Raw genomic sequence first — 23502 nt, 5'->3', positions numbered from 1 at the left:
CCCAGGAAGAAGAAAAGCTGGGAGAGGGCTGGAGGGAGAGGAGAACAAGCAAAGGCTGTCTGTCTCCCCCCCTCCCTCCCCGCCCTGCCCACTTGAAATGCCAGGCACAGGGTGGCAGCAGCAGCGTTGGGGAAAGGGAATAGTAGTTCCGAGGCAGAAGGGCCTTGACCCCTTCCCTGCTGGACCTTCCAGCAGAACAAAGCCCTTGGTCCGTTTTTGCTTCTGGCCAAGGCAGGAGCAGTGCCAGGGCCCAAGTGAGGGAGGGGCATGCAGCACCAGAATTTGCTGGCAAACATTTCCATTGCTACGTTTATTCTAAGCCAGGGGGAGCCAATGTGACACCCTCCAGACCGCTCTGGACTCCGATTCCCAGCATCCAGTGGGGGCTGGTGATGCCTAGACCTGGCTGGGCACCTGGGCAGAGCCTAAGAGGTCACGTGGGGATGGCCTAGGAGGTGGTTCCTTTTGCAAATGAACAGCAGACACTTCAGCAGTCCAGTTGTGCAAATGCTTAGCACCTCCTAAACTGTCCAGCCTCAGTTTGGAAGGGGTCCATGCTGCCACACTTCCTTCTCTGCCATCACATTAAAATCCACCATAATTAAACTAAGTAGTAGTTCTGGAACGCGTTGTGTAATGTAGAACGATGGCCTATAAATGTTCAACTGAAAGACGTTTTGAGAACACCCAAAGAATGACTAAAAACATAAAAGGTAAAGGGGCCCCTGACCATTAGGTCCAGTCGTGTCCGACTCTGGGGTTGCGGCGCTCATCTCGCTCTATAGGCCGAGGGAGCCGGCGTTTGTCCGCAGACAGTTTCCGGGTCATGTGGCCAGCATGACAAAGCTGCTTCTGGCGAACCAGAGCAATGCACGGAAACGTCGTTTACCTTCCCGCCGGAGCGGTCCCTAATTATCTACTTGCACTTTGATGTGCTTTTGAACTGCTAGGTGGGCAGGAGCTGGGCCCAAGCAACGGGAGCTCACCCCGTTGCAGGGATTCGAACCGCCGACCTTCTGATCAGCAAGCCCTAGACTCTGTGGTTTAACCCACAGCGCCACCTGGGTCCCAAAGAATGACTACTTACCAATAATTTGAAGACAACAGTTATGTTCAAGGAGGCTGGACGCAGGAAGGGATCTGAGGAAGCAAGGGCTGAACAGGAAGAGAAATTGTCTTGTACTGTATTGCATTGCAGGTTGTGGAGGGGAGATTTTCTGAGGCCTTTCGTGGGTGCATAGGAGATATTGGTATTGGAGTCAGACTCAAATATTTGCTCACCCATGAATTCTCTGGCCATACTCCTTCTGCCACCCCCAAGACTGATACCTGTACATTACTCTGCACCCTGAGTCATGTGGCAGAAGGCATGGAGAGTATAACTTTATCACTAGCTCTAGTGTTTGCCTGGCTTGCTTTTGGTCTCACATTTTTCTTCCTTCCATAATCTGCTTGGCTTCCCTGGTGCAAAACTACCTGATGTTGTCTGAGGAGGGTTACATACAGTAACTGCCACCTGCAATCCAACCTGCAATCCAAGTCAGAGGTTGGCCGAGGCACGGGGCGGATGCCCTGTGGACGGCCAGGTCTCCTGGGAGAAAGAGGAGGAGCCCCTTGTGAGGTTGGCCGCTTGCCCCAAGGCCCCCACAGCTTCTGCTAGTGGAAACCAAATGCTGCAAAACAGAAGGACACAGACACACGCATACACGCTTACCGAGCAAGTTAAAAATAAACGGAAAAATTATTTCTGCACCACATGCCGGCTCCCGAGATAGAGAGCGAGGCTCCTTACTGAACCGGAAACTGGAAATGGCATCGAGCCCTGAGATTCCACCCTCGGGGCTACGGCTGCCTCAAACTCGCTTGGCATTGATCTCTGGGGCAGACAGCAGAAGCGGCAGAGACTCTGTGCGGGTGGCTCAATGTGTACAAGAGACACCACAGATACGGGAGGAACAGTGGAACAGCTGAGGGTTAAGAAGAAACATAGTTGCTGGAGAGCATCAATATACATATTCAAATCAATAAATGCTAGTTGGGATGCCTTTTTGGGGTTGCGGGGGCAAATAAAAATAGTTCTTGATGGCCTCACATTTTTGTGCGGAGGCTCCCCTTGTAGCTCAGGGGCAAGCAGGTGACTTCCTGCCATCAGGACTTTGCTGTAATGCAGAAACAGCCACGATGGAAGAAGACCCTGTACATCACTAGTCACTGCACAACACATGGAAGATGGCACTGCCAGATCTCCGCAGGACTTGACTCTTCACACCTTTTTGCAGGATCTGGGCTCAGGCCTTGAAGGCTGAGGGGTGGGGTGGCCCTCAGGGGAGGGATTTAGGTTTGTAGTCTTTCACCCATCAGGGCTAGAGTGGTGGTTTTTGTGGATCAAAGGCTTCCATTTCCCCCTTTCTAGGGAGGCAGTGTTGCTATATGAGTGCTTTTTCTAAAGCCCAACCTTCGCAGAAGAGAAGGAAACGCTCTGCTTCACAGAGGGAGGTGCGTGCTTTTACGGAGCAACACAGAGGGGAGAGGGGGCAGAAGGCAAGGGAAACAAGAACTGGGGTGTGTGACAAAGAGCAGAAGCCTAAGAGAAGCTTCTCCCACTCCCTTCGCTGCTCAGCTGCAACACAACAGCCCTGCGGTGTTGCCAATCTCCAGTAGTTGTTGCCACCACCCTCCCACTTAGTGCGGCAGCCGAGAGGGGACCAAGGATGCACCAAAGCAGTTACTTTTAAAGAGGCCAGTCCTATAACCAGCTGCACAAAAGGCAGAACTGCATGCAGGCGAAAGCTATTTCGCACCCCTGGATTGCCATCTTTTGAAATGATCTTCTCCCCACTCCTACCAGGCAAGACTTTTTTTCTTCCTTCCTTTGTCCTATCTAGAGAAATGGGTGTGTGTCTTCTTATTCAAGTCAAAGTCTGGCTGTGTGTTTAAGGTACACTGTGCTTCCTTCAAGAAGCGTGTGTGTTCCATCAGACCATCAGAAGAGCCCAATGGCCCATCTTATTCAGTGTCACAGAGGCCAGCAGGATTTGAGCCCAAGGGGCCTCTCTCCCTCCTGAGATTTCCTGCAACTGGTATTCAGAAGAATTGCTGCCTCCAACTCTGCAGGCACAGCATAGCCATCCTGGCTAGCAGTCCCTGTTAGCCTTGTTCCGCCATGAATGCACCTACCGGTGGTAGTCCTCTTTTAAAGCCATCTAAGTTGGTGGCGTCTGCTTGCAGTTTCCACTGGAAGCGAGGGAGGGAGAGAAGGAATGTTGATGTGTGGGACAGAAATAGCTGGGTGGAATCAGAAGAGAGCTGAAGACATTAAGCCACATACAGGACATGCCAGCGGTTTTTCAGCTGGCCAGCAGGCGCCCTTGGTGGGTGGGTGGGTGGGTCAAGGGGAGGTCCCGCTTTTATGTGCAAACTCTGTTTGGTCACAAGGAAGAAGCAGAGGAGAAAGCCAAGGCTGAGCAAGAGCAAAATTCCACAGCCGTTTCCTGCCGTTTGCCTACCTGCAGAAACCAGGAAGGTTAGGCCTGAACCAAAGTCCTTTGACTTGTTTACATTCTGCATGTGCTAGAATGCGCTGTTGCAGCCTTCCAACTCCACGATAGGAACCATGTGGCCCTCCAGAGGCTCTTGGACTCCCAACCGTCAGAGATAATGGGAGCTGGCGGTGCTTTTTTTCAAGGGGAACTCACAGAAACTCAGTTCTGGCTCCTTTCAGGTGGGTTCTGGGCTCCGGCACCTCTCCATTGCCATTCTAAGAGAACAAGAGAGGTGTTGATGGTGATTTCCGGCACCTCTTTTTCTAGGAAGATAGCACTGGGCATTGAGCAAGGTCAGAAGGGCCACAGGTTCCCATTGTCTTTCGCTTTTATTTGTTTGAAAACTTAAGGAGTCTGTTGCCTGCTTAGCTAACTAAGGCCTACATCGTAACAATTCATCTCTTTCATTAACTTACAAGAACAAACAATCTGAAAAGTTTGCAAAAACAGATGCCAGGATTATCCATGGTCACATGAAAACTTAACATGGCCTCTTCACATTCTCCATATAAATTCTTCTCCCACTTGAATCTGCTGAGATAAAGCAAAGGGAGCAAAGCTTTGCCGTGGCTGTTGATGCCCTTGGCTGCTCTAGAGCAAGAGAGAAAATCCTCAATGGTTGATCTTTCCAGCAAACAAGAGGAAAACTGATCATCAGCCTGTGCCCTATCTAAAACTGAAAGCCAATGAAAAACTGCAAGCATTTGAAGTGAATTACTGTCAGCAGGGGGACTGTGGCATTTGCTGTTTAAATATAACCCTAGAGCCCTCTTCAGTCCTCCTTCAGATCTATTTTGTTTGTAATAAGAAAATGTATAGACCAGGTATCTTCAACCTTTTCAGACCCAGAACCCACTTTGGAGCTAAACATCTATTTGAGGACCCATTTCTTAATATTTGCCCATATATTTTATGCAACGTTCTGAGGCTTGACAACAGTAGGCTATAGGAAAAGTATATTTGGGAGAGCAACAGGACTGCCAAAGCCCCTGACGTATCTGAGCACATGCAGAGCTCCATTATACTCTGGAACTCCATGCCTATTGACACGAGACAGGAGCTTTCACAGTACACTTTTCGGCACCTGCTGAAAATTTTTTGCTTAGGTAAGCCTGTCCAGGCATGTAGAATGTTGATGCATGTTTTTTAGTTTATTGCTGATTTATTTATTTATTGACATTTTTGGAAGGGTAGTTTTTACTGATAATTTTAATGTTTTATTTTCATTGTAAACTGCTTTGAGGTTTTTTACAATCAAGTGGTGCATAAATTTTATGAAGTGAATAAACAAATAAATAGAACACGCCATAGATAGAAAGCAGGCATGTACTCCTGATGGCACACAGGGCTCAACCACACTGTCCCTCAGATTTGTCTGAGAGGTTTTTCCTTTGTCCCACAGCTTTCCCCAGGAAAACCTGTGGTTTATTGCTGAATGGGAATTAGCATCAACTGGGTTTTCTACGGCTTGACTTTGTTCTGATTCAGCGGTAAATCATGGGTCTCCCCAAGGAAAGCAGTGGGACAAAAGAAAAACCTCTCAGACCCCTGCCTATAAACCAAACAGAAGAAATTGTGGGGCAAAGGGAAGTGTGGATGATCCCAGAGTCTCTCGCTGTCTAAAGATTGTTCTCCTTTCATAGCCAGCTGTGTATGTTTTCTGTCCGGAAATGGTGGTCCTAAAGCAAATGGATTTCCATTAGAAGTGAAGGGCTGGTGAGCACCGACCCTCACAGTGAATCCAAAAAAAAAAAAAAAAAATCCTTCCAGTAGCACCTTAGAGACCAACTAAGTTTGTCATAGGTATGAGCTTTCTTCAGATACACTGAAACAGAAGTCACCGGACCCTTATGTCACGGCTACCTACCTGTAACTAGTGAATCCAAGAAAGACCAGAGATTCCTCTCCTCCCAAAGGCCTTCTGTCATTCCCAAGGTGAAGCCTTGAAGCTTTTGTGTTTTGCATTCCACAATGGAGGCATCCTCCATGTCCAAACACTCATTTAGCACTGAAACTTTTCTCCCACTGTGCATTCCAATCAGCAAAGAATTGCCTGATACACACAGGCTTTCTGCAGGAGCAAGGACCAACCCAGGTCATGAAGAGAGCTAGCAAAGACGTCCTGCCCTACACTGCTGCAAGTGCATGAAACGTGCTGGGTGGATCAGTCCCAGGCTGAGATCTGAATCTGAAGGGCCAGGCTGGGCATGAAGCAACCACATTCTGTTCTTATTCTGGTGAACAACTGGAATCAGAGGAAAAGAACAGGGGGAGGCAGTTGCCCCCAAAATCAAATTTGGACAGTTTTTTTTGCACGCAGAAGGGATTTCAAAACATCTCCTACCCAAAGTCAACAAACGTTTTAAAGCATATGAATGAGGAAGTGCCAACGCCACTTGGGTACCTGATGCCCATCTCAACAGTCTGGGGGGCTTATGCTAGAAATTCTGCTTTCTCCTGCTTTATTCAAACAGGGCAAGGACGCCCTCTGGTGAGCATGATACACCTCAGTAGTGCTCTGAAGAGAACCAACGGACCATTTGGGATGCTCTCGTGGACCTGCCCTACCTTTGCACAACACACAATAGGAATCACACAGAAGTGTAGAGTTGGAAGGGACCAGCAGCCCTCCTGCCCCTGTGCACTCCCAAAATCTTCTCTGGGAGGTCTCTCAACCCTGCAGAGATGATTTGGAGGGTGCAGAGGAGAGGAGGAGAAAGATCCACTCAGACATGTTTGTTGCTGTTTAGTCGTTTAGTCGTGTCCGACTCTTCGCCTTCCTAAATATCAGGCAGGAGACGCAGAAGGAACAGCCTCCACCAGCGACGTCTTGCTTTACACCCCCTCGCTCACACCCCTCAGGGTCCGCCCTGCCCACAATGGCGGCCTCCTCGCCGCCTTCAGCCCTTTCCCGGGGAGCCACGTGACTGCGGTTTCAGAGCCGTTGCATCAGCCCCCGCGCCTCGCTAGCGCCGCGCTTCGTGACGTTGACGGGCAGCCGCGTTGAGCACCCGCAGACCGGCTATTGAGCCTCATTGGCCGACGGGGTGGGCGGGGTTAAGGGAGGGGAAACCCGCAGAAGGTTTGGGTGTGCAGTGGAAGAGTGTCGCTCCGGTTCCGCGTGGAAAGGTTGACTGGAGAGCGGCAGGAAAGGTACGGAGGCGTTTGGGCTGGAAGTGGGGCTGAAGAAGGAGTGGGGGCTGAGGGGTCTTTCTCATCCTTCGCTTTTTGGAAGGCCGCGCTGCCCGCCGCCTGCTGCGTCTTCTGGGGCTGCCTGAGGGCCACAGCCGCGGGGGATTCTGGGAGTCTGGTTCATGGTTCTGGCGTGGGGTGACAGCCCTGAGTTGAGGCACAGCTGCCTGGCCCGTGAGACGGGGTCTCTGAAGCCAGCAGTGACTTCATTCATTCTGTGGTGTCAGAGTGGAGGGTGTGGGTGGGTTGGTGGGTGTATACACACACACACACACACACACACACACACATACAAACAGAGCGAGAGAAATTATGCATTTGTCTGGTTTTTGCTAACTGACCCTCCAGATTTCTTTTTTTAGACTACAACTCCCATCGGCCCCAGCACCCGGTTGGCAAAGGCAGCCTTTGCCAAAAAGGCAAAAAGTCACCAGGGCATCGCCTCTGACACACCTACCCTTTGGCAAGCTGTCCCACTTCCCTTCTCCTGCCAACCCAGCAAGAGGAGTCCAGCTGCACTTGTGCACCTGGTCAGATCTCTAGGGAGGGGGTGGGACGTCAGGATCCACCTTGCTGCTTGATATGCCAATAGAGGCAACTAGGTTGCCGAGTTTTGACGCGGTGGTGCTGCGGTTAGATTTTGATGCAGGGCGCCTGGTCATCTGTATTCACCCGGTAAATTAAGGTTTTTTATTCTGGCATCTGTCTGGTGGTCCACTGTGGTTGGGGCCATTTGTGTAGGCTCTGGTCTCTCTTATTTTCCTTCAAGGGTTCCCTGTAAGAATGGGAAGTAGGGTAGTAGTTTGCCTCACAGAGATAGGGCAGTGCTGATGTGCTTCTGTAGAAGGATTTTATGGGTGAGTTTTGGTCATGCCTGGTTGTAGTATTGGAAGGAATTTTCCAACTCTGTAGTATGATTTAGCTGATAAGCCTGGCTAGGAATTCACCTTCCCCTCCAAGCGCAGGCCTTTATGTGAGTTCCGCAGGCACCTTGTGGGTGGTTCTGGGATAGCCTGGAGAGGTGTTTAGCTTTGCTTGCATTTGCCAGATTGCAGCAGAGATCAAGGGTGAGATCTGTTTTCTCTGTCCTTCTTCCAGATAGCTATTCCCTTCCCCATAGTTGCTGTGCTTCTTTCTGGCCCTCTTGCTACACAGAAGTCAGATGTGTGGTGGCAGCATTATGAATGTGGCAAAAGGGCGCAAGGAGCAGCCAGGGGTGCCTGCGTAGAAGGGGCTGCCTTACCAAGGCCTTGCAGCCGCCATAGGCCAATTGCTGTTTTTTGTTCTCTGGGCTGGAGAACTGCTCTCCCATAGTGGTTTTTACAAAGAAAATAGGGAATGGACAGTACGTTAATGGCCTTTTTTGCAAAACAAAACAACAAACAAAACAACATTTAAAGTGATGTCTTATAACAGTCATGGCTTCCCCCCCCCCCCGAATGATCCTGGGAGCTGTAGTTCATTAAGGGTGTTGAGAGATCTTGGACCACATTCCCCTCACAGAACTACATTTCCCAGAGTTCTCTGGGAAGAGGGGCACATTGTTAAACTACTCTGGTGATTGTTGTGAGGGGAAGATGGATCAAGTGACTCTTAGCACCCTTAACAAACTGCAGTTCCCAGAATTCTTTGAGAGAAGTCATGTGTTGCTAATATAAGACTATTTTAAATGTATACTGCAGATGAGGCCTATGTAAATTCATAAGTAGCACTGCCTGAGGCTGGACTAAGCTGTGATGTGAGGGCTTTTAGTTGACCTTAGAGATTAACATGGGAAAAACCTCCCCTCTTCCAGGGTAGCTAGGAACCAAGCTGCCTGGTGACTGATGGCCAGGCTGCCTTGAATTGTGTCAGGGTTGCACCCTCTAGCCAGAAGCCATTGGAGGATGTCCTTGGCGCATAGCTGCCAAGTTTTCCCTTTTCTCACGAGGAAGCCTATTCCGCATAAGGGAAAATCCCTTAAAAAAAAGGGATAACTTGGCAGCTATGCCTTGGCGGCAACTGCTGAGATCTGAATTCTAACTTGAGCTGCTCCAGCTGGTGTTTTATATAGGATTTTCAGCATTGCCTTGAACTGCTTTCTCTCCCCACCCCCTTTTTTTGTTCTCCCCAGTGTGAGTGGTGATCCCAAGATGGAGGTGACGTTAACAGCCAGCGAGATCCGCCAACGGTTCATCAACTTCTTTGTGGAGAACCAGCACACCTATGTGCACTCCTCAGCCACCATCCCCATGGATGACCCGACTCTGCTCTTTGCCAACGCCGGCATGAATCAGGTCAGACACGACAAACGTTTGTAGAATTACAAATTGTTTGGAGAAAGTTTCCTCCCCTGTCTTAGGTAAAGGTAAAAGACCCCTAGACAGTTATGTCAAACTAGTCCAGTCAAACTAGATTATGGGGTGCAGGTCGAGGGAACCGGCTTTTGACTGCAGGCAGCCTTTCCAGGTCATGTGGCTGGCATGACCTCTGGCGCAATGGGACACTGTAAAGAGTGCCAGAGCGCACAGTAACGCCGTTTACCTCCCTGCTGCAGCAGTATCTATTTATCTATTCTCGCTGGTATGCTTTCAGACTGCTAGGTTGGTAGGAGCTGATACAGAGCAATGGGAGTTCCGTCTGTCACACAGATTCGTATCGCCGACCTTCCAGTCGGCAAGCTCAAGAGGCTCAGTGGTTTAGACCACAGCGCCACCCACTCCCTCTTACATGCCTAGGACTAGGGGCGTTGACCAATGGCACTGATCAGCTGTAGGTTTGAAGCAGACAGAAGTGTCATTTGATCTCTTGGGTCCCTGTTGGCACGTTTGCCTGAAGTCCCTCTTCTGCCTAGAGGCTGAGCTGAAGGCAGTCTTCTTCTTCTTCTTCTTCCTTCTCTCCCAGTTCAAGCCCATCTTCCTCAACACAATCGACCCCTCTCACCCCATGGCAAAGCTGACCCGAGCAGCCAACACTCAGAAGTGCATCCGGGCTGGCGGGAAGCACAATGACCTGGACGACGTTGGCAAGGACGTCTACCACCACACTTTCTTTGAGATGCTGGGCTCCTGGTCTTTCGGAGATTATTTCAAGGTGAGGGCATTGCCGGTGGCCTTTGCCTGTACAAATGCAGGTAACCAGCTGGTAAAATGCTTAGCAAATGCACATACAGTGGTACCTCTACTTACGAATGTAATGCGTTCCGAATGCACATTCGCAAGTCGAAAAAAATTGTAAGTTGAATCCCATAGGAATGCATTGGGAGAAAAAAATCGTAAGTAGAAGCAACCCTATCTAAAAATTCGTAAGTAGAAAAAATCCTATCTAAACTGCATCCAAGATGGCGGACGGAGCTCCATTCGTAAGTAAAAACATTCGTAAGTAGAGTTATTTGTAAGTAGAGGTACCACTGTATTTTAAAATTAAAGCCATTCACACGCTGCTGCTGCTGCTGCTGCTGCTGCTGCTGCTGCTGCTGCTGCTGCTGCTGCTGCTGCTGGCAGATCATACCGGTACATCTAGAGGTTATGCTGGTTGAAATGTTTGTTATGACAAATTAGGAATGGTTTGGTAACAGTTGGAGTAGCAGAGGGCTAAGAAAAAGGTTGGGCCTTAATGAGTGGGTGGTGGCCAGTGAGAGGAAGAAGGTAAGAATTGGGGGTAGACAGGGAACTGCAGTGCATAGATGCTGCCCTTCCAGTGGTCTCCTTCCCCTTAGAAATCCTGGCCAGCTCACCCTACCCACCCTCAGTCTCCTGCACAGCAGCTGCAAGTTCTTTTCTCTGGTGTGGTCAGTATCTGGGCTGTATTACTTCAGGATCTAGGTGTATGCTTAGATACATGATTGAATACTTCCACATGAAAGGGGGGAAACAATCCTTGTGCATAGAAAACTAGCACATCAGGATGAATGCTAGGCTAACAACTTGCCTCTTTAATAGAGAATATTTTCAGTGGAGGAATATTGCCATGTGTGTCGCCAACCTACAATCAGAAGTGGTGCCTGAAACCTGCTGGTTTCCTACAAGCATCTGATTGGCCACTGTAAGAACAGGAGCATCACTGATTCGGTGTTCTGGCTGGCAGTGGATGCTGTAGAATTTAAGGCTCGTATCTGAAACTCGTCAAAGAAGTTATTATGTCATTCTCCATGTCAAGACCTTCCCAGCCCTGTTTTCTTCTTCCACTCAGGAGCTGGCTTGCAAGTTTGCCCTGGACCTGCTCACCAAAGAGTTTGGCATCCCTATTGAGAGGCTATATGTCACATACTTTGGTGGGAATGAAGCCGCTGGTCTGCAACCAGACTTGGATTGCAAGCAAATCTGGCTGGATCTAGGGTGAGTTTGGGACATCCAAAGGATGCAGGAAGAAGCTGCCTTTATGTGCCTTGAAGACTGGGAATTGCACTCGCCACCCACTCCCTGAATGGCAGGAGAATGGCCATCAGGATGATCCCAGGATTTCTTTGGTGTCTTCCACAAAAAAACAAAGGGGGCAAAGAAATCAAGCAGAAATCCAGAAATCCTGTTTATAAAATGCCTTTTGATGTCTCCAAGCGTTGCCATGACCTGAATTTCAAGGGCAACCAATATGATACAGGGTTTGGAAAATGAGCCTTATGAGGAATGGTTGAGGGAGCTGGGTATGTTTAACCTGAAGACGAGGAGACTGAGAAGTGACATGAGAGCCATCTTCAAATATCTGAAGGGCTGTCATTTAGAAGATGGAGCAAGCTGCCTTTCTGTTACTCCAGAAAGGGGGGGGGGAGAGAACCGAGCCAATGGAATCAAATCAAAGGTTAAGAATAACTTTCTGACAGTAAGAGCTGTTCAACAGGTTGGATGACTATCTGTCCAGGATTCTTTAGCTGAGATACCTGCATTGCAGGGACTTGGACCAGAGGACCCTTGGGTCCGCTTCCAACTCGACAGTTCCATGCATCTATGCTTCTCTCTTCTAGTCAATGGCTATGTTTGGACTTCATGCTTACCTTTGAGCAAGGTTGCGAATGAGCCTAATCTTTCCCCATGTGGCCTGGAGGAGGGGTTTGGAAGCTTTCACCTTCACTTCAGATTAGCTGCAGCTTGGCATGTTGTCTGGACCTACAACTGTGGGTTAATCTTAACTGTGGCTAGTTTAAACAAGGCAACTTCAGAAACCATGATTTTAAAATAATAGTTAAGATTAACCATAGTTTTCAAGGTTCAGACACAACAAACTCTGGTCAGTCAAAAGTGGGGGGTTTTCTTTTTGACCAAGGAGTGGGGGCATGAGTCTGGGAGAAGGCTAGGCTTGTTTGCATCTTGCTAAGCCATAGTTTAGTGTGGCCTCCACATGCAGCCAGAGTTGAAGGTTCATTAACGTGATGAAGCTGACAGTGATACTTTTTCAGATGACGTTACCTGAGTAAGTCAGAGTTCAAATGGCTCCTCCATGTTGCCTGTTCAAGGAATCTGTAACTTGTGGAATTCCTTGCATTACTGGCCATTTCCTTCTTTGCAGTTTGGCAGAGAGTAGGATTCTTCCGGGCAGCATGAAGGATAACTTCTGGGAAATGGGAGACACTGGGCCATGTGGACCTTGCAGCGAGATGCACTACGATCGAATTGGAGGCCGGGATGCCGCCCATCTCGTCAATCAAGATGATCCCAACGTGCTGGAGATTTGGAACCTGGTGTTCATACAGTACAACAGGTGCTGCAAGAATTGTTTTCCTTTCCTGTAGCATGGTGGCAGTGCAGTAGCAGAGCAGGTGCTTTTCTTACAAAAGGTCCCAGGTTCAATCCTGGGACCAGGTGGGGTTGCCAAAAAAAATCCCGGAGAGCCACCGCCAGTCACCAGAAACAAGATGAGCTTGATGGACCAGTGATCTGACTCTGTTCAAGGCAGCTTCCTCTTTCCCTTTGATGCCTTTCACCTGTGGTGTGTTACCTCTCCCCCTGCTTTGCAGGTAATGCTGGACTCCACATCCAGTGAGGAAACTTTCCTGTCTTCACAGATTTAGGTGTTGAACATAATGAATGGCCTGGATAGTGGCTATTTATTCCTCACCTTTCAGTCCTAAGAATTTTGTCGTGATCTTTTCAGCAAAAACAGCAGATGCTAGGGACAGATCCTAAAATAATATATAAATATTATATGAAAAAACAGCCTCTCCTCATTCATTACAGTAGGGCAACCATATACTTGTTGGTTGTGTGAGGGAGGGTTCTGTGTTGCTATTTTCTGCATAGGCTGTGACAGGATGCTCCGAAACCAGGGAAGCTCCCATTTGGGCTGTACTTTTTGTTACTTTAATTGGTTGTAGACCTCTTCATCCAAACCAGGAGAACTATGATGAGCAACTTTGGAACAAGCCTGGATATGAAGACGTGGTTTGAGCTTGGGTTGATCTCCAGGTTTGTTCCAGAGCTCTTAAGAGTAAATTCCTGGTTTGGGTGAAATGGGAAACAGTCATCAGCGGAGATGCTTTGATCCATTTCCATGCTTGAGTGAATGGGATGAGAGTGCAGGCGATAGGCTCATTCACCTCTCTGCTTATTAAGGTTCTGAACCAGCCCTCTGTTTGCATTATTCTGGGTGAATCATGGAGCGTTTTTCTTCCTCTCTCCTGTACCAGAGAGGCTGATGGGACCCTGAAACCTCTTCCCAAGAAGAGCATTGACACGGGCATGGGCCTGGAGAGGTTGGTGTCGGTGCTTCAGAACAAGATGTCCAACTACGACACAGATCTCTTCGTGCCCTACTTTGAAGCTATCCAGAAGGTATCTGCCCAGATGTACTGCGAGAAAATCTGTCAATATGTGGATTCTCTCGAAATGGAGTGTCTGTCAGTGCCCTGAGGTCCTCCTGGCTCAGGGACATAACAACATTCACCTTCCTCCCACTGAATTTCACAACTTGCAGCATTTTCTTATCTGCCTCCTGGTAGCTTTCCTCTGTTCTCATGTGTGGCTGACTGACCCGGGACAAACGTCTTTTTTTAATATACGCAGATCTTCTAAAATTTATACTAACACCTCAATTTCTCCAGTTCCTGGTGGCATTACATTGTATGTTTTAGCTCTGTAACTGAACTGAGGATCTGGATCTGGCTGGTGGGCTGGAGCCTTACCTCTCCTGCCCCCAAACTTGACAGGTGGGCAGGGTCAGTCACCTGGCATCACAGTGGCAGCAGGTGACAGGAGGCATTCAGCTGATCAGTGGTGCCTGCAAACCCGGCGCTCTGCAGGGATGCATCTCTTTACCTGTCTTCATTTGATGCCAGGTCTCAGGTGGGTGTGGCTTGGCCAAAGCAACCTCATGGGCCAACTCTAGCCTTGTGGGTTAGAGATCTCCCACTGCTGCTCAGAGAGGATGATTTTGTAGCTCTCTGTGAGATTATATGATTGTGGCTGCATTTGTTTTAATCTCTGCCCTGATATTGGTGGTTTGGGGTTTTATAAAAAGAATTTTTATGCTGCTATTTGACATGGGGTTCTGTCGGACGTGTACTTTTAATTTCATTGCCCAGAGAAGCTTGATTATGAGGCGAGAACTGTAATAAGCAAAGGGTCAGAGCAGCTTAGAAGAAAAACCCGTAATGCCTGTAATCTCCTAGACCTGCTCTGATTCCTTAACCATTTCATTTCTCTCCCATCTCTTGGATGTCACCTACATGCCTTCTTCCTTGTAGGGCACTGGCTGCAGGCCCTACACTGGGCGGGTCGGGGAGGAAGATGCTGATGGCATAGACATGGCCTATCGTGTCCTGGCTGACCACGCCCGAACCATCACAGTGGCCCTTTCAGACGGTGGAAGGCCTGATAACACCGGCAGGGGGTGAGAGAGTGGGCTGTGTGGAGCTTTTGTGGTGAGGGGCTGGGTAAGAAAGGATGTAGCATCTGTGGCTAAGCTGATTAGGGTTGAAAGTCATGGTCAGGACCGACCCTGCCAATAGGCAGATTGGGAAAACTGCCTTGAGTGGTCAATGCGAGAAGCGGCTGCCCTCCCTTTCCGCATCTTTAGCCCCCATCCATTCCCTTCTGTTGCCACATTGTCTGACCTGGGACCCCGAATCTGGCCTGTTGTCTTGTGGGAATGGGGTTACCCTGATATGGGTTGGTTGTCTGAAGATGACAAAACGATGTGTTAGGAGCCCTTGGTCTTATCAGGAAGGACGGGATCCTAGTTTATGTGTGGATTCACATTGTGTTTCTCAAACTTGGCTCCCCTGGCTGTTGGACTACAAATACAATCATCCCTAGCTAGCAGGACCAGTGGCCATGGATGATGGGAGTTGTGGTCCTACAACAGCTGGGACCCAGGTTTGAGAAACAAGGGTTAGAGGCCCAGGATGAGTGGGAAGTGTCCTTTGTGGTGTGAAAAGTTGGGGGTCCCTGATGTGTTTTCCAGAGTGTAGGGCGCCACTAATTCCAGCCTCTGCCTTCTGCTCCCCTTGGATAGGTATGTTCTGAGGCGCATCCTCCGACGTGCTGTGCGCTACGCCCACGAGAAACTCAACGCCCCCAAGGGATTCTTTGCTGGCCTGGTAGACGTGGTGGTGCAGTCCCTGGTAAATCTGTAGTCCTGTCCCCTTTCCTTTGCTCTTGAAGCTTCCAGGTTTTGGGAGGGAGGGAGAGAGCCAGGGAGCTGCTTTCGCTTAGCTAACAGCGCCTGTTACTCTCAGGGCGATGCCTTCCCTGAGCTGAAGAAAGACCCTGAGATGGTGAAAGACGTCATCAACGAAGAGGAGGTGCAGTTCCTGAAGACGCTGAACAGAGGGCGCCGCATCCTCGACAGGAAGATTCAGAGCTTGGGAGACTGCAAGACTATTCCTGGTATGGCCCAAGGCCAGCAACCCCTGCGTGGAAATGGCTTTGATGCGAGGAAGTGAGCCAAGCCGCCTGCCGCTTGGGGAAAGTCAACTCATTGGCCGGTCCAATTGGGTGGGGCAGGAGGAGAATACCAGTTTCTCACTGCAAGCTTTGTGATGAATTGAGCCTTAAGTAGAAGCTGGTGGTTTGAAGGATGGAGAGAAACAGGTCCCGCTTACAGTACAGAGCTGGGCCAGGCCACAAGAGGACAACCCTCCTTTCCCTTGGGGGCGAAGTGAGGGCAAGGCTTTGCCTGTTTCCCCTAGCCCTGTGTGTTTGCAAGGAGCGGGTTAATGGGAGAGAATCATTTCCCTAGTAAGGAGACCTGCAGAAACCCCACAACAGGGAGCATGAGCTGATCAGAAGCTGTGCTGTGGGTTTAACTCTTCTGCAATCCTTTTCCTCCTCCAGGAGACACTGCATGGCTGCTCTATGATACTTACGGTTTCCCTGTGGATCTGACCGGCCTCATTGCAGAAGAGAAAGGCTTGAAGGTGGACATGGAGGGTTTTGAGGAGGAGAGGAAGTCTGCCCAGGTAGGGCTTGGCCATCGCCAACTGAGCACAGTATATGTATTGATGAAGATAAACATCATATGTAGACAGCTAGAGGCACAAGCAGAGCCAGGCAGGCAGGCATCGGTCCACTCAGTTGCATTGGGTTTTGGTTGTCCAGTTGGCTCTTTGATTTCTTAGTCACTCCACACAAGGCACTTCTATTCCTGCTTATTACCACCTTCTACTCCAGCTTCCATTGGTCAGCTTTGCACAGGAAAGGGCGGGTGATAGCAGCATTTGTAGCATGCAATTCATATCCTCAAAAGCCAGGAATTGGAAGGGTGGCAGGACATTGCTTGGATAAAAAGGCTGCCTGAGATCTTTGCCTGGGACCTTGAGGAAGGCAGCTGCCTGCCAAGGTAGGCAGCTTTGGGCTCAGCCTTCCCCAACTGTGTGCCCTCCAGATCTTTGTTATTCCTGACAGCTGCCCATGTTGGCTGGGGCTGATGGGTATTGGTGTTGAATAACATCTGGAGGCCCACAGGTTGCCCGTACCTGAGGTGGTTGCTTTTATGCCGAGGGCTTCTTGGCCTGCTTTTCACCCTCGATTTGCTTACATTCCCAGCTCAAGTCTCAGGGCAAGGGAGGTGGCGATGAAGACCTCATCATGCTGGACATCTACGCCATTGAAGAACTCCGGTCCAGGGGCTTGGAGGCCACAGATGACTCTCTGAAATACAACTACACATCGGACCCCAGTGGCAGTTATGGTGGGTTCTAAGTAGCTCCCTCTCGTCCAGCACATTGTTTTCTTGATGGGTTGGAACATGTTAGAAGGAACTCGCTTGTCAATACTTTTTATACCTAAAACGCATTAGTAATTGAGGAATGTGAACCAAAAAGCTTGCTGTGGAAACGATAGGGGTTTTTTTTGTTATTAAATTTTTTTGTGGGTAAGTTGACATTAGGAGATTTCGGTTCAGAATTTTCTTCTCTGTTTAATTTTGTGACTGTTTATAAGGGGAAGGGTCATGGTACAGGCAAGGGGCTCTTGCTTTGCTAACTCCCACTTTTCTTTTCTGACGTGCAGAGTTCAGTAGTGCGGTGGCCACTGTCAAAGCCCTCCGCCGGGAGAAGGCCTTTGTGGAGGAGGTGTCAACGGGCCAAGAGTGCGGGGTTGTCTTGGACCACACCTGTTTCTACGCTGAGCAGGGCGGGCAGACATACGACGAAGGCTACCTTGTCAAGGAGGATGAAGGCAGTGAGGATGTACGTTGGGCTCGCCAGCCTGCTTGGGAGCCTTGGGGTTCGGAGTCTCGTGGTGGGAAGGGCTTTGGGGGCTTTTGAAATTGGTGGCATGTTGCCTTATTTTGCCCCAGAATAGTGGCAGAGGATCGCAGTGCGATCTGGAATCTAGCACTCCAACCTTCCCTATATCTGTGTCCCTTGGTAAACCTGCCTGGTCTGGAAAGTCTGTGTCAGTTGTTTGAGATAGAGAGGGTGGTGACCATGGAGAGATCCATCTATGTGTCGGCACTTAATGTGTTGAATGCACTCCAAGCGTGTCAGGTCGCCAACGCAGTCCTCTAGATGCCGAGGCAAGAGCATCTTCACCAGGATTTCTGGTGTTTACAAGTGCAGCTTCTGCTCTTTCCCCTTTTGAAAACAATGTCTGCTCTTTGGTTGATTGTTGTTTTCATTTTTGCATCTGTTTTCTTTTTCTTTTACACTTTTATAAGCATAGTAAGTTTTCACATGATTTTTTTTAAAATGTCACTGATGTTTTTTACTTTCGTGAGTCGGTTTGTAGACTTGTGTTGGAGAAGCAGCACGATCATAAGCATTTAAAATCCAGGTTACAGGTAGGTAGCCGTGTTGGTCTGGATCGAAGTAAAATAAAAAAAATTCCTTCAGTAGCACCTTAAAGACCAACTAAGTTTTTATTTTGGTATGAGCTTTCGTGTGCATGCACACTTCTTCAGATACAGTGAAGATTTCAGATACACTGAAGATACACTTCAGATACACTGAGGATTTCACTGTATCTGAAGAAGTGTGCATGCACACGAAAGCTCATACCAAAATAAAAACTTAGTTGGTCTTTAAGGTGCTACTGAAGGAATTTTTTTTATTTAAAATCCAGTGCGTTTCTGCCACCCTTCCCTGGCCTTGGTCTCCCATTACTCCCTTTGCCCATCATCGGCTCTTGTCTACCTTTGGTTTTTTCAGAAGACAGAGTTCACGGTGAAGAATGTCCAAGTGCGCGGAGGTTACGTGTTGCACGTGGGCACCGTCTATGGGAGCCTGAAGGTGGGAGACACTGTACGGCTGTACGTCGATGAGGTGAGTGGCTCGTGCATTTGATGTCAAAGGTGTTTCAGACTAGAATCCCACTCTTTCTATGCATTCAGTCATTCATTACATTCTTATTGCTTCTTACACACTGAGTTTTATTGCATTCCTTAGAATTCAAATTGTGGTGCAATGAAATAAAATATAAGAAACAAAAGAAGCAATAAAAACCAGCCTGGATATTGAATGCAAATGTTGAGTGGGCCGCCTCCCATCTTCTTCCACAAATCCACAGCCCTGAACAAAGCTGGTGGGTGGGCCACAATCTGGTCCCCGCTGCTTTTGGCCACTAGTGCAGAGGGAGGAGGGGGAACGGCCTCCTCTTTCCTCCTCCCTTCTCTGTTCACTTCCGTCTCCTCCTCTCACCCCACAGCCCAGGCGGCGGCCCATCATGAGCAACCACACAGCCACCCACATCCTCAACTTTGCCTTACGAGCTGTGCTGGGCGAGGCCGACCAGCGAGGCTCCTTGGTGGCTCCAGACAGGCTGCGCTTTGATTTCACAGCCAAGGGAGCCATGTCCACCCAGGAAATCAAGAAGGCGGAAGAAATTGCGAATCAGATGATTCAGGAAGCCAAGGTAGGAGGAGAACTTGGTACGGCTGGTGCGTGCGTGTTCATCTGTCTCATGGGTAGGAAACCTTGGGCCCAGGGACAAAATGCAGCCCTCTAGACCTCCCTAGCTGGCCTTTGGGACCCTCCCCAGCCCTGCTTTGCCCCCTCTTGGGGTGTCCTCACTTGGCTGAAATGGTTCTTCGTGCTGTGACCAGGACTCCTGCTCCCCTGGGTAGAGAGGAGGTAAAATTTGTGTTCATTGCACTGCCCATTCTTTCCTCTGGACCCACCCACTGCTGCCTTGTGGCCTCTGGAAGATTGCTAGAAGTCAGTGCAGCCCCCTGGCTGAAAAGGGTTCCCCACCGCTGCTTTGAGGTGCTGAGAACATGCAGGTCCTGCTCTTGAAGCCTCCAAATCTTTGACAAGAGGCCACGACAACAGGCATTTCCAAAGAATGCTCCTTCTCACTTGTGGCCTGGGCTCTTCCATTCCCTTTTCTGCAACAGAACAAATGCCATAATAATAAAATACAGCATTTCTCTTCTGATTTTCCCATTATATTCTCTCATCGATCCTTACAGCAATCCTATGAGGTGTAACAGTATTATCCCCACATGCTTCATTTACTCTTCCCCTGCTTTTTACCTGTGCATATGTTTGTTTTAGACTAGCCTGCAGTCTGATCCAGCAAGACTCTTCCTGTGCTCTTCCTTGCCCTTAACTTCCCCGTGGTCTGTCCCCCAGGTGGTGTATGCCAAAGATTGTCCCCTGGCAGCTGCCAAAGCCATCCAGGGCCTCCGCGCAGTGTTTGACGAGACATACCCTGACCCCGTGCGCGTGGTCTCAATCGGCATCCCCATCGAGGATATGCTGGCCGATCCCTCCAGTGGTGCAGGTGCCCTGACGTCGGTCGAGTTCTGCGGGGGAACGTAAGTCCGGCAGGAGGGCTTGGGACGGAGGAGAGTTTCAGATCCATAGCAAGAGAGCTGCCCTGCCAAATGGTGGACCCATGGGAGTGCCTGTTGCTTGTTCTCCTTGCCACTCCACGCAGCAAAGGGTTGGCCGAAAGGGATCTTGGCCTGTACCCAAAGCTGAGGCTGCCTCGCTCCTTCCAGAACAAAATCCCCATATCTTCCCCCCTCTCTCTGAAGTCAAGCTCCCTCAGTTGCCTACTCGGGAGATGCTTGTAAATGTCCGTGGCATTTCTCAGTCTCTGATATTTTCACAGGCACTTGCAGAATTCTGCTCACGCCGGTCACTTTGTCATTGTGTCCGAGGAAGCAATTGCCAAGGGCATCCGGCGCATAGTGGCTGTCACCGGAGCAGAAGCACACAAGGTGAGTAGGGGGTGAGCAGGTGCAGTGGGCAATGATCAAGCTGTGGGTGAGATGGAGGGAATAACATCTGGGCTGGGGACCTGCAGGCCTGGACACTTATGTACAGCTGTGCAGCCTTCTCCGTCTGGCCCCAAGAATACACCACAGGGCACACACCACAGTCACCCTGCTATGGTTGTGGGAGAGTAAAAGCCACCGTTTCTTTCCAATGCCACCTCAAAATCCTGAACCCCCTTTCTCTTCCCAAGGCACTGAGGAAAGTGGACATCCTTAAAAAGCTACTCTCTGACCTGGAAGACAAGGTGAAGGTGCAGACCGCCCCCAACAAAGAAGTCCAGCGCGAGATCGCAGACCTTGGCGAGGTACGAGAGCAGGGGGAGGGGAGAGGTGGGGTCACCTGAGCACTGCTAACAGGATGCTGGACTAGATAGGCCACTGGCCCATTCCAGCAGGCTCTCCTTTTGTTCTTAAATGTGGAAGGCATCTGGACCCGCACCGAACATGCTGGGAACACAACAAATTATTTGTCCTATGTGAAACGTAGGCTGTAGCTTCAGTGCCGCCTTCTGGTTGCAGGTGCTGGCCGTCTCCGTCATTCCCCAGTGGCAGAAAGACGAACTCCGAGAGGCCCTCAAAGCCCTGAAGAAGGTGATGGACGACCTCGACCGTGCCTGCAAAGCAGACATCCAGAAACGAGTGAGTTCTCCCATCCCACTGTCATCGGCAAAGGGGTGTGGAAATGGCAGTGTTTCCTTTTTGAAAGCACATGCAAGCAGTGATCAGGAAAGGGGGGCCCCTTCGCTAAGACTGTTTTAAAAGGGAAATGTGGCTGCTCCTATCTGTTGTGTGACTTTAGCCTCCAGCCACTGCTTAAGCCCACCTGCAGCTTCTTTTCCCTCTCTCTGGAGGGAAGAGCCTGGACCACCAGAGCAGACTGTGAGGTCCACCCACCCACCCAACTCTCATACATCTGCTGCATAGTCCAAACACAGCAGATCTTTTTGCCAGATTTCAGTTGCTGCCAGCCACTCTTTGAGTATTTGCCTTGGCCAAAGAGCAATGTGTGCATTTCCACACACCTGCATCCTTATGCCTGACACGCTGCTTATGTTTTTCTGTTCTCTGCAACACGAAAGAAACATCCCTTTGCATTTGAGAGGAGCTTTCCCTTTCTTCCCCACTCCCATCACCAGCGTTCCTGAGCCTGACAGGCAGCCTGATCTCTCTTTGTTCCTTCAGGTTCTGGACAAGACGAAGCAGCTCATCGAGGCTCACCCCAACCAGCCACTGGTCATTCTGGAAATGGAGAGTGGTGCTTCTGCAAAGGTATCCCCCAAATCCCTTCTCGTTGCCCTTTGCACAGGAGGCGGAGGTGCATTGGGCAAGGAGGGAATCTGCGCAACTTGCTGTGGCTGCAAGCAAGTTGCTCCTGTCAAACCACTGGGAATTGCTGATCTACTGCAAATTCCCCAAAGATCTGAGAACTGGATGTGGCTGTGCATAGCGCGTGCTCTCTGTAACCACACTTGTGTCTTTCTGCAGGCACTTAATGAATCTCTGAAGCTGTTGAAGACTCATTCACCTCAGACAGCAGCCATGCTGTTCACCGTGGATAATGAAGCCAGCAAGATCACCTGCTTATGCCAAGTCCCTCAGGTAGACCCGCGGTGGGTTGGGGATGGGAGTGGGGATTCAGCACTCTTGGGGTACCAACTGACCAGGCAGAAGGTGGTATTCATCTAAGCTTTACTCAGAGTAGCTCCACTGAAATTAATAGGCTAAACTTGGTCATGCTCATTAATTTCAGTGGATGTATTTGGGTAGCTGGAGGAATAGGCTCTGCTTCAACTGTGAGGAGCCTCCCAATCCCAGCCACTTCCCCCTGAGCCTTTAGAGGAGAAATAGAAAGGTTCCTCACCTCTGGTCTCAATATTCTTTGTCCTTGGAGGGTGTTAAATACAGAAGCTTTCCTACTCCTATAGAATCCGGCCTCTTGTCTGTAAGCTTTGTAGTAAGGAGTGTGCACCAACCAGAAAATTCAGTTTGTACTCCAAGTTGGCACTTCAGAAGACAGCTCACCTCGATCCAAAGCACTTTGGAAGCCTTGTCATTGGAGAGTCCCCAACTCTTCCCTTATGAGACTTGGTTTCTAGACCCCTCGTTATCCTGGTTTACCCTTATCTGGACACGCTGTTTAGTTGTTCAGTTCTGGGGCCCACATGAGAATGACACCCTCCACGCACAGCATCACAGGATCTTGTATATTCTTGACAGCATCACAGGATCTTGTATATTCTTGACAGCTCTCAGAACCAAGAGGTGCAGAACTCTAATGCAGGCTGTCTCTGTTTTTTTTTAGGAGGTCGTTGGCAAAGGGCTCAAGGCCAGCGAATGGGTGCAACAGGTGTCTGGGCTGATGGACGGCAGGGGGGGCGGGAAAGACCTCTCTGCCCAGGCCACAGGCAAGAACACTGACTGCCTTGAAGAAGCCCTGAAGCTGGCAACAGACTTTGCCAAGCTCAAGCTGGGTGAGCTGAAGAACTGATCCCCAGCTTGTGGAGCAAACTCAAAAAGGGAGCTGCTTGGCCAATAGGTTAGGAGTTCTACATTAGCGTTATGTCTGTGGAGACAAAGACTGCACATTATTGTCCTTCTAAATTCAGCCTCTCGGGCACTAACCAAACAAGGTGGCCCTGTAAGGTGATGACTTGATCACAGGACACCAGAGCCCATGACTGCACAAGTTCTGATCTTGTATCACGGTGATATAACTGAGCTGCCTCAAGGGGCCTGCTGCCAACTGAGTGTCCTCCTTTTTTGCACACAGCCATTGGGACACGTAGATGCTTCCTAACATTCTAAAGTTTAATTCTGCAGTGCTGCTCCTGTTGCACCGTTTGAATGGGGCTCTGCACAGCCACCTCCGTCCATGCTCAAGCACTTGAAGCATTTGCTGTAACGTGAGCATGTGCAGGGGGTGAGCAATCAAGGCTGCTATAATCTCTTTCGTTGTAACTGGGTAACCCTTGCTTCGGTTCGTAGTGTTAATCTCTGTTGTAGCAAAGCCTTACCTGGGCAGACTTGCCCTGGCATGAGGACTTCTGATCAGAATAGGTTCAGTGCTGAATAAATGAACAGATGTGTGTTTAAGTGAATTTGTTGCTATGGAACCAAAGAATGGTTACACTAAACC

General features: G+C 49.6%; 1 protein-coding gene across 1 annotated transcript; it reads left to right on the top strand.

Moving 5' to 3' along the window:
• Window positions 1-6594: 6594 nt before the first annotated feature.
• AARS1 (alanyl-tRNA synthetase 1) lies at window positions 6595-23464 on the top strand. Its single transcript, XM_035118167.2, has 21 exons — window positions 6595-6695; window positions 8848-9010; window positions 9618-9806; window positions 10905-11050; window positions 12216-12407; window positions 13333-13477; window positions 14389-14534; window positions 15159-15267; window positions 15382-15532; window positions 15980-16104; window positions 16691-16835; window positions 17156-17334; window positions 18295-18408; window positions 18791-18997; window positions 19717-19901; window positions 20201-20309; window positions 20558-20671; window positions 20886-21005; window positions 21549-21635; window positions 21852-21965; window positions 22669-23464. The coding sequence occupies exons 2-21, from the start codon at window positions 8867-8869 to the stop codon at window positions 22852-22854; spliced, it is 2907 nt and encodes a 968-aa protein (XP_034974058.2). The 5' UTR covers window positions 6595-6695; window positions 8848-8866; the 3' UTR covers window positions 22855-23464.
• Window positions 23465-23502: the final 38 nt, after the last annotated feature.

The sequence above is a fragment of the Zootoca vivipara genome, chromosome 6 (genome assembly GCF_963506605.1).
Source record: "Zootoca vivipara chromosome 6, rZooViv1.1, whole genome shotgun sequence".
NCBI classification, from domain to species: Eukaryota; Metazoa; Chordata; class Lepidosauria; order Squamata; family Lacertidae; genus Zootoca; species Zootoca vivipara.
This window is presented reverse-complemented; position numbering and strand designations above follow the sequence as displayed.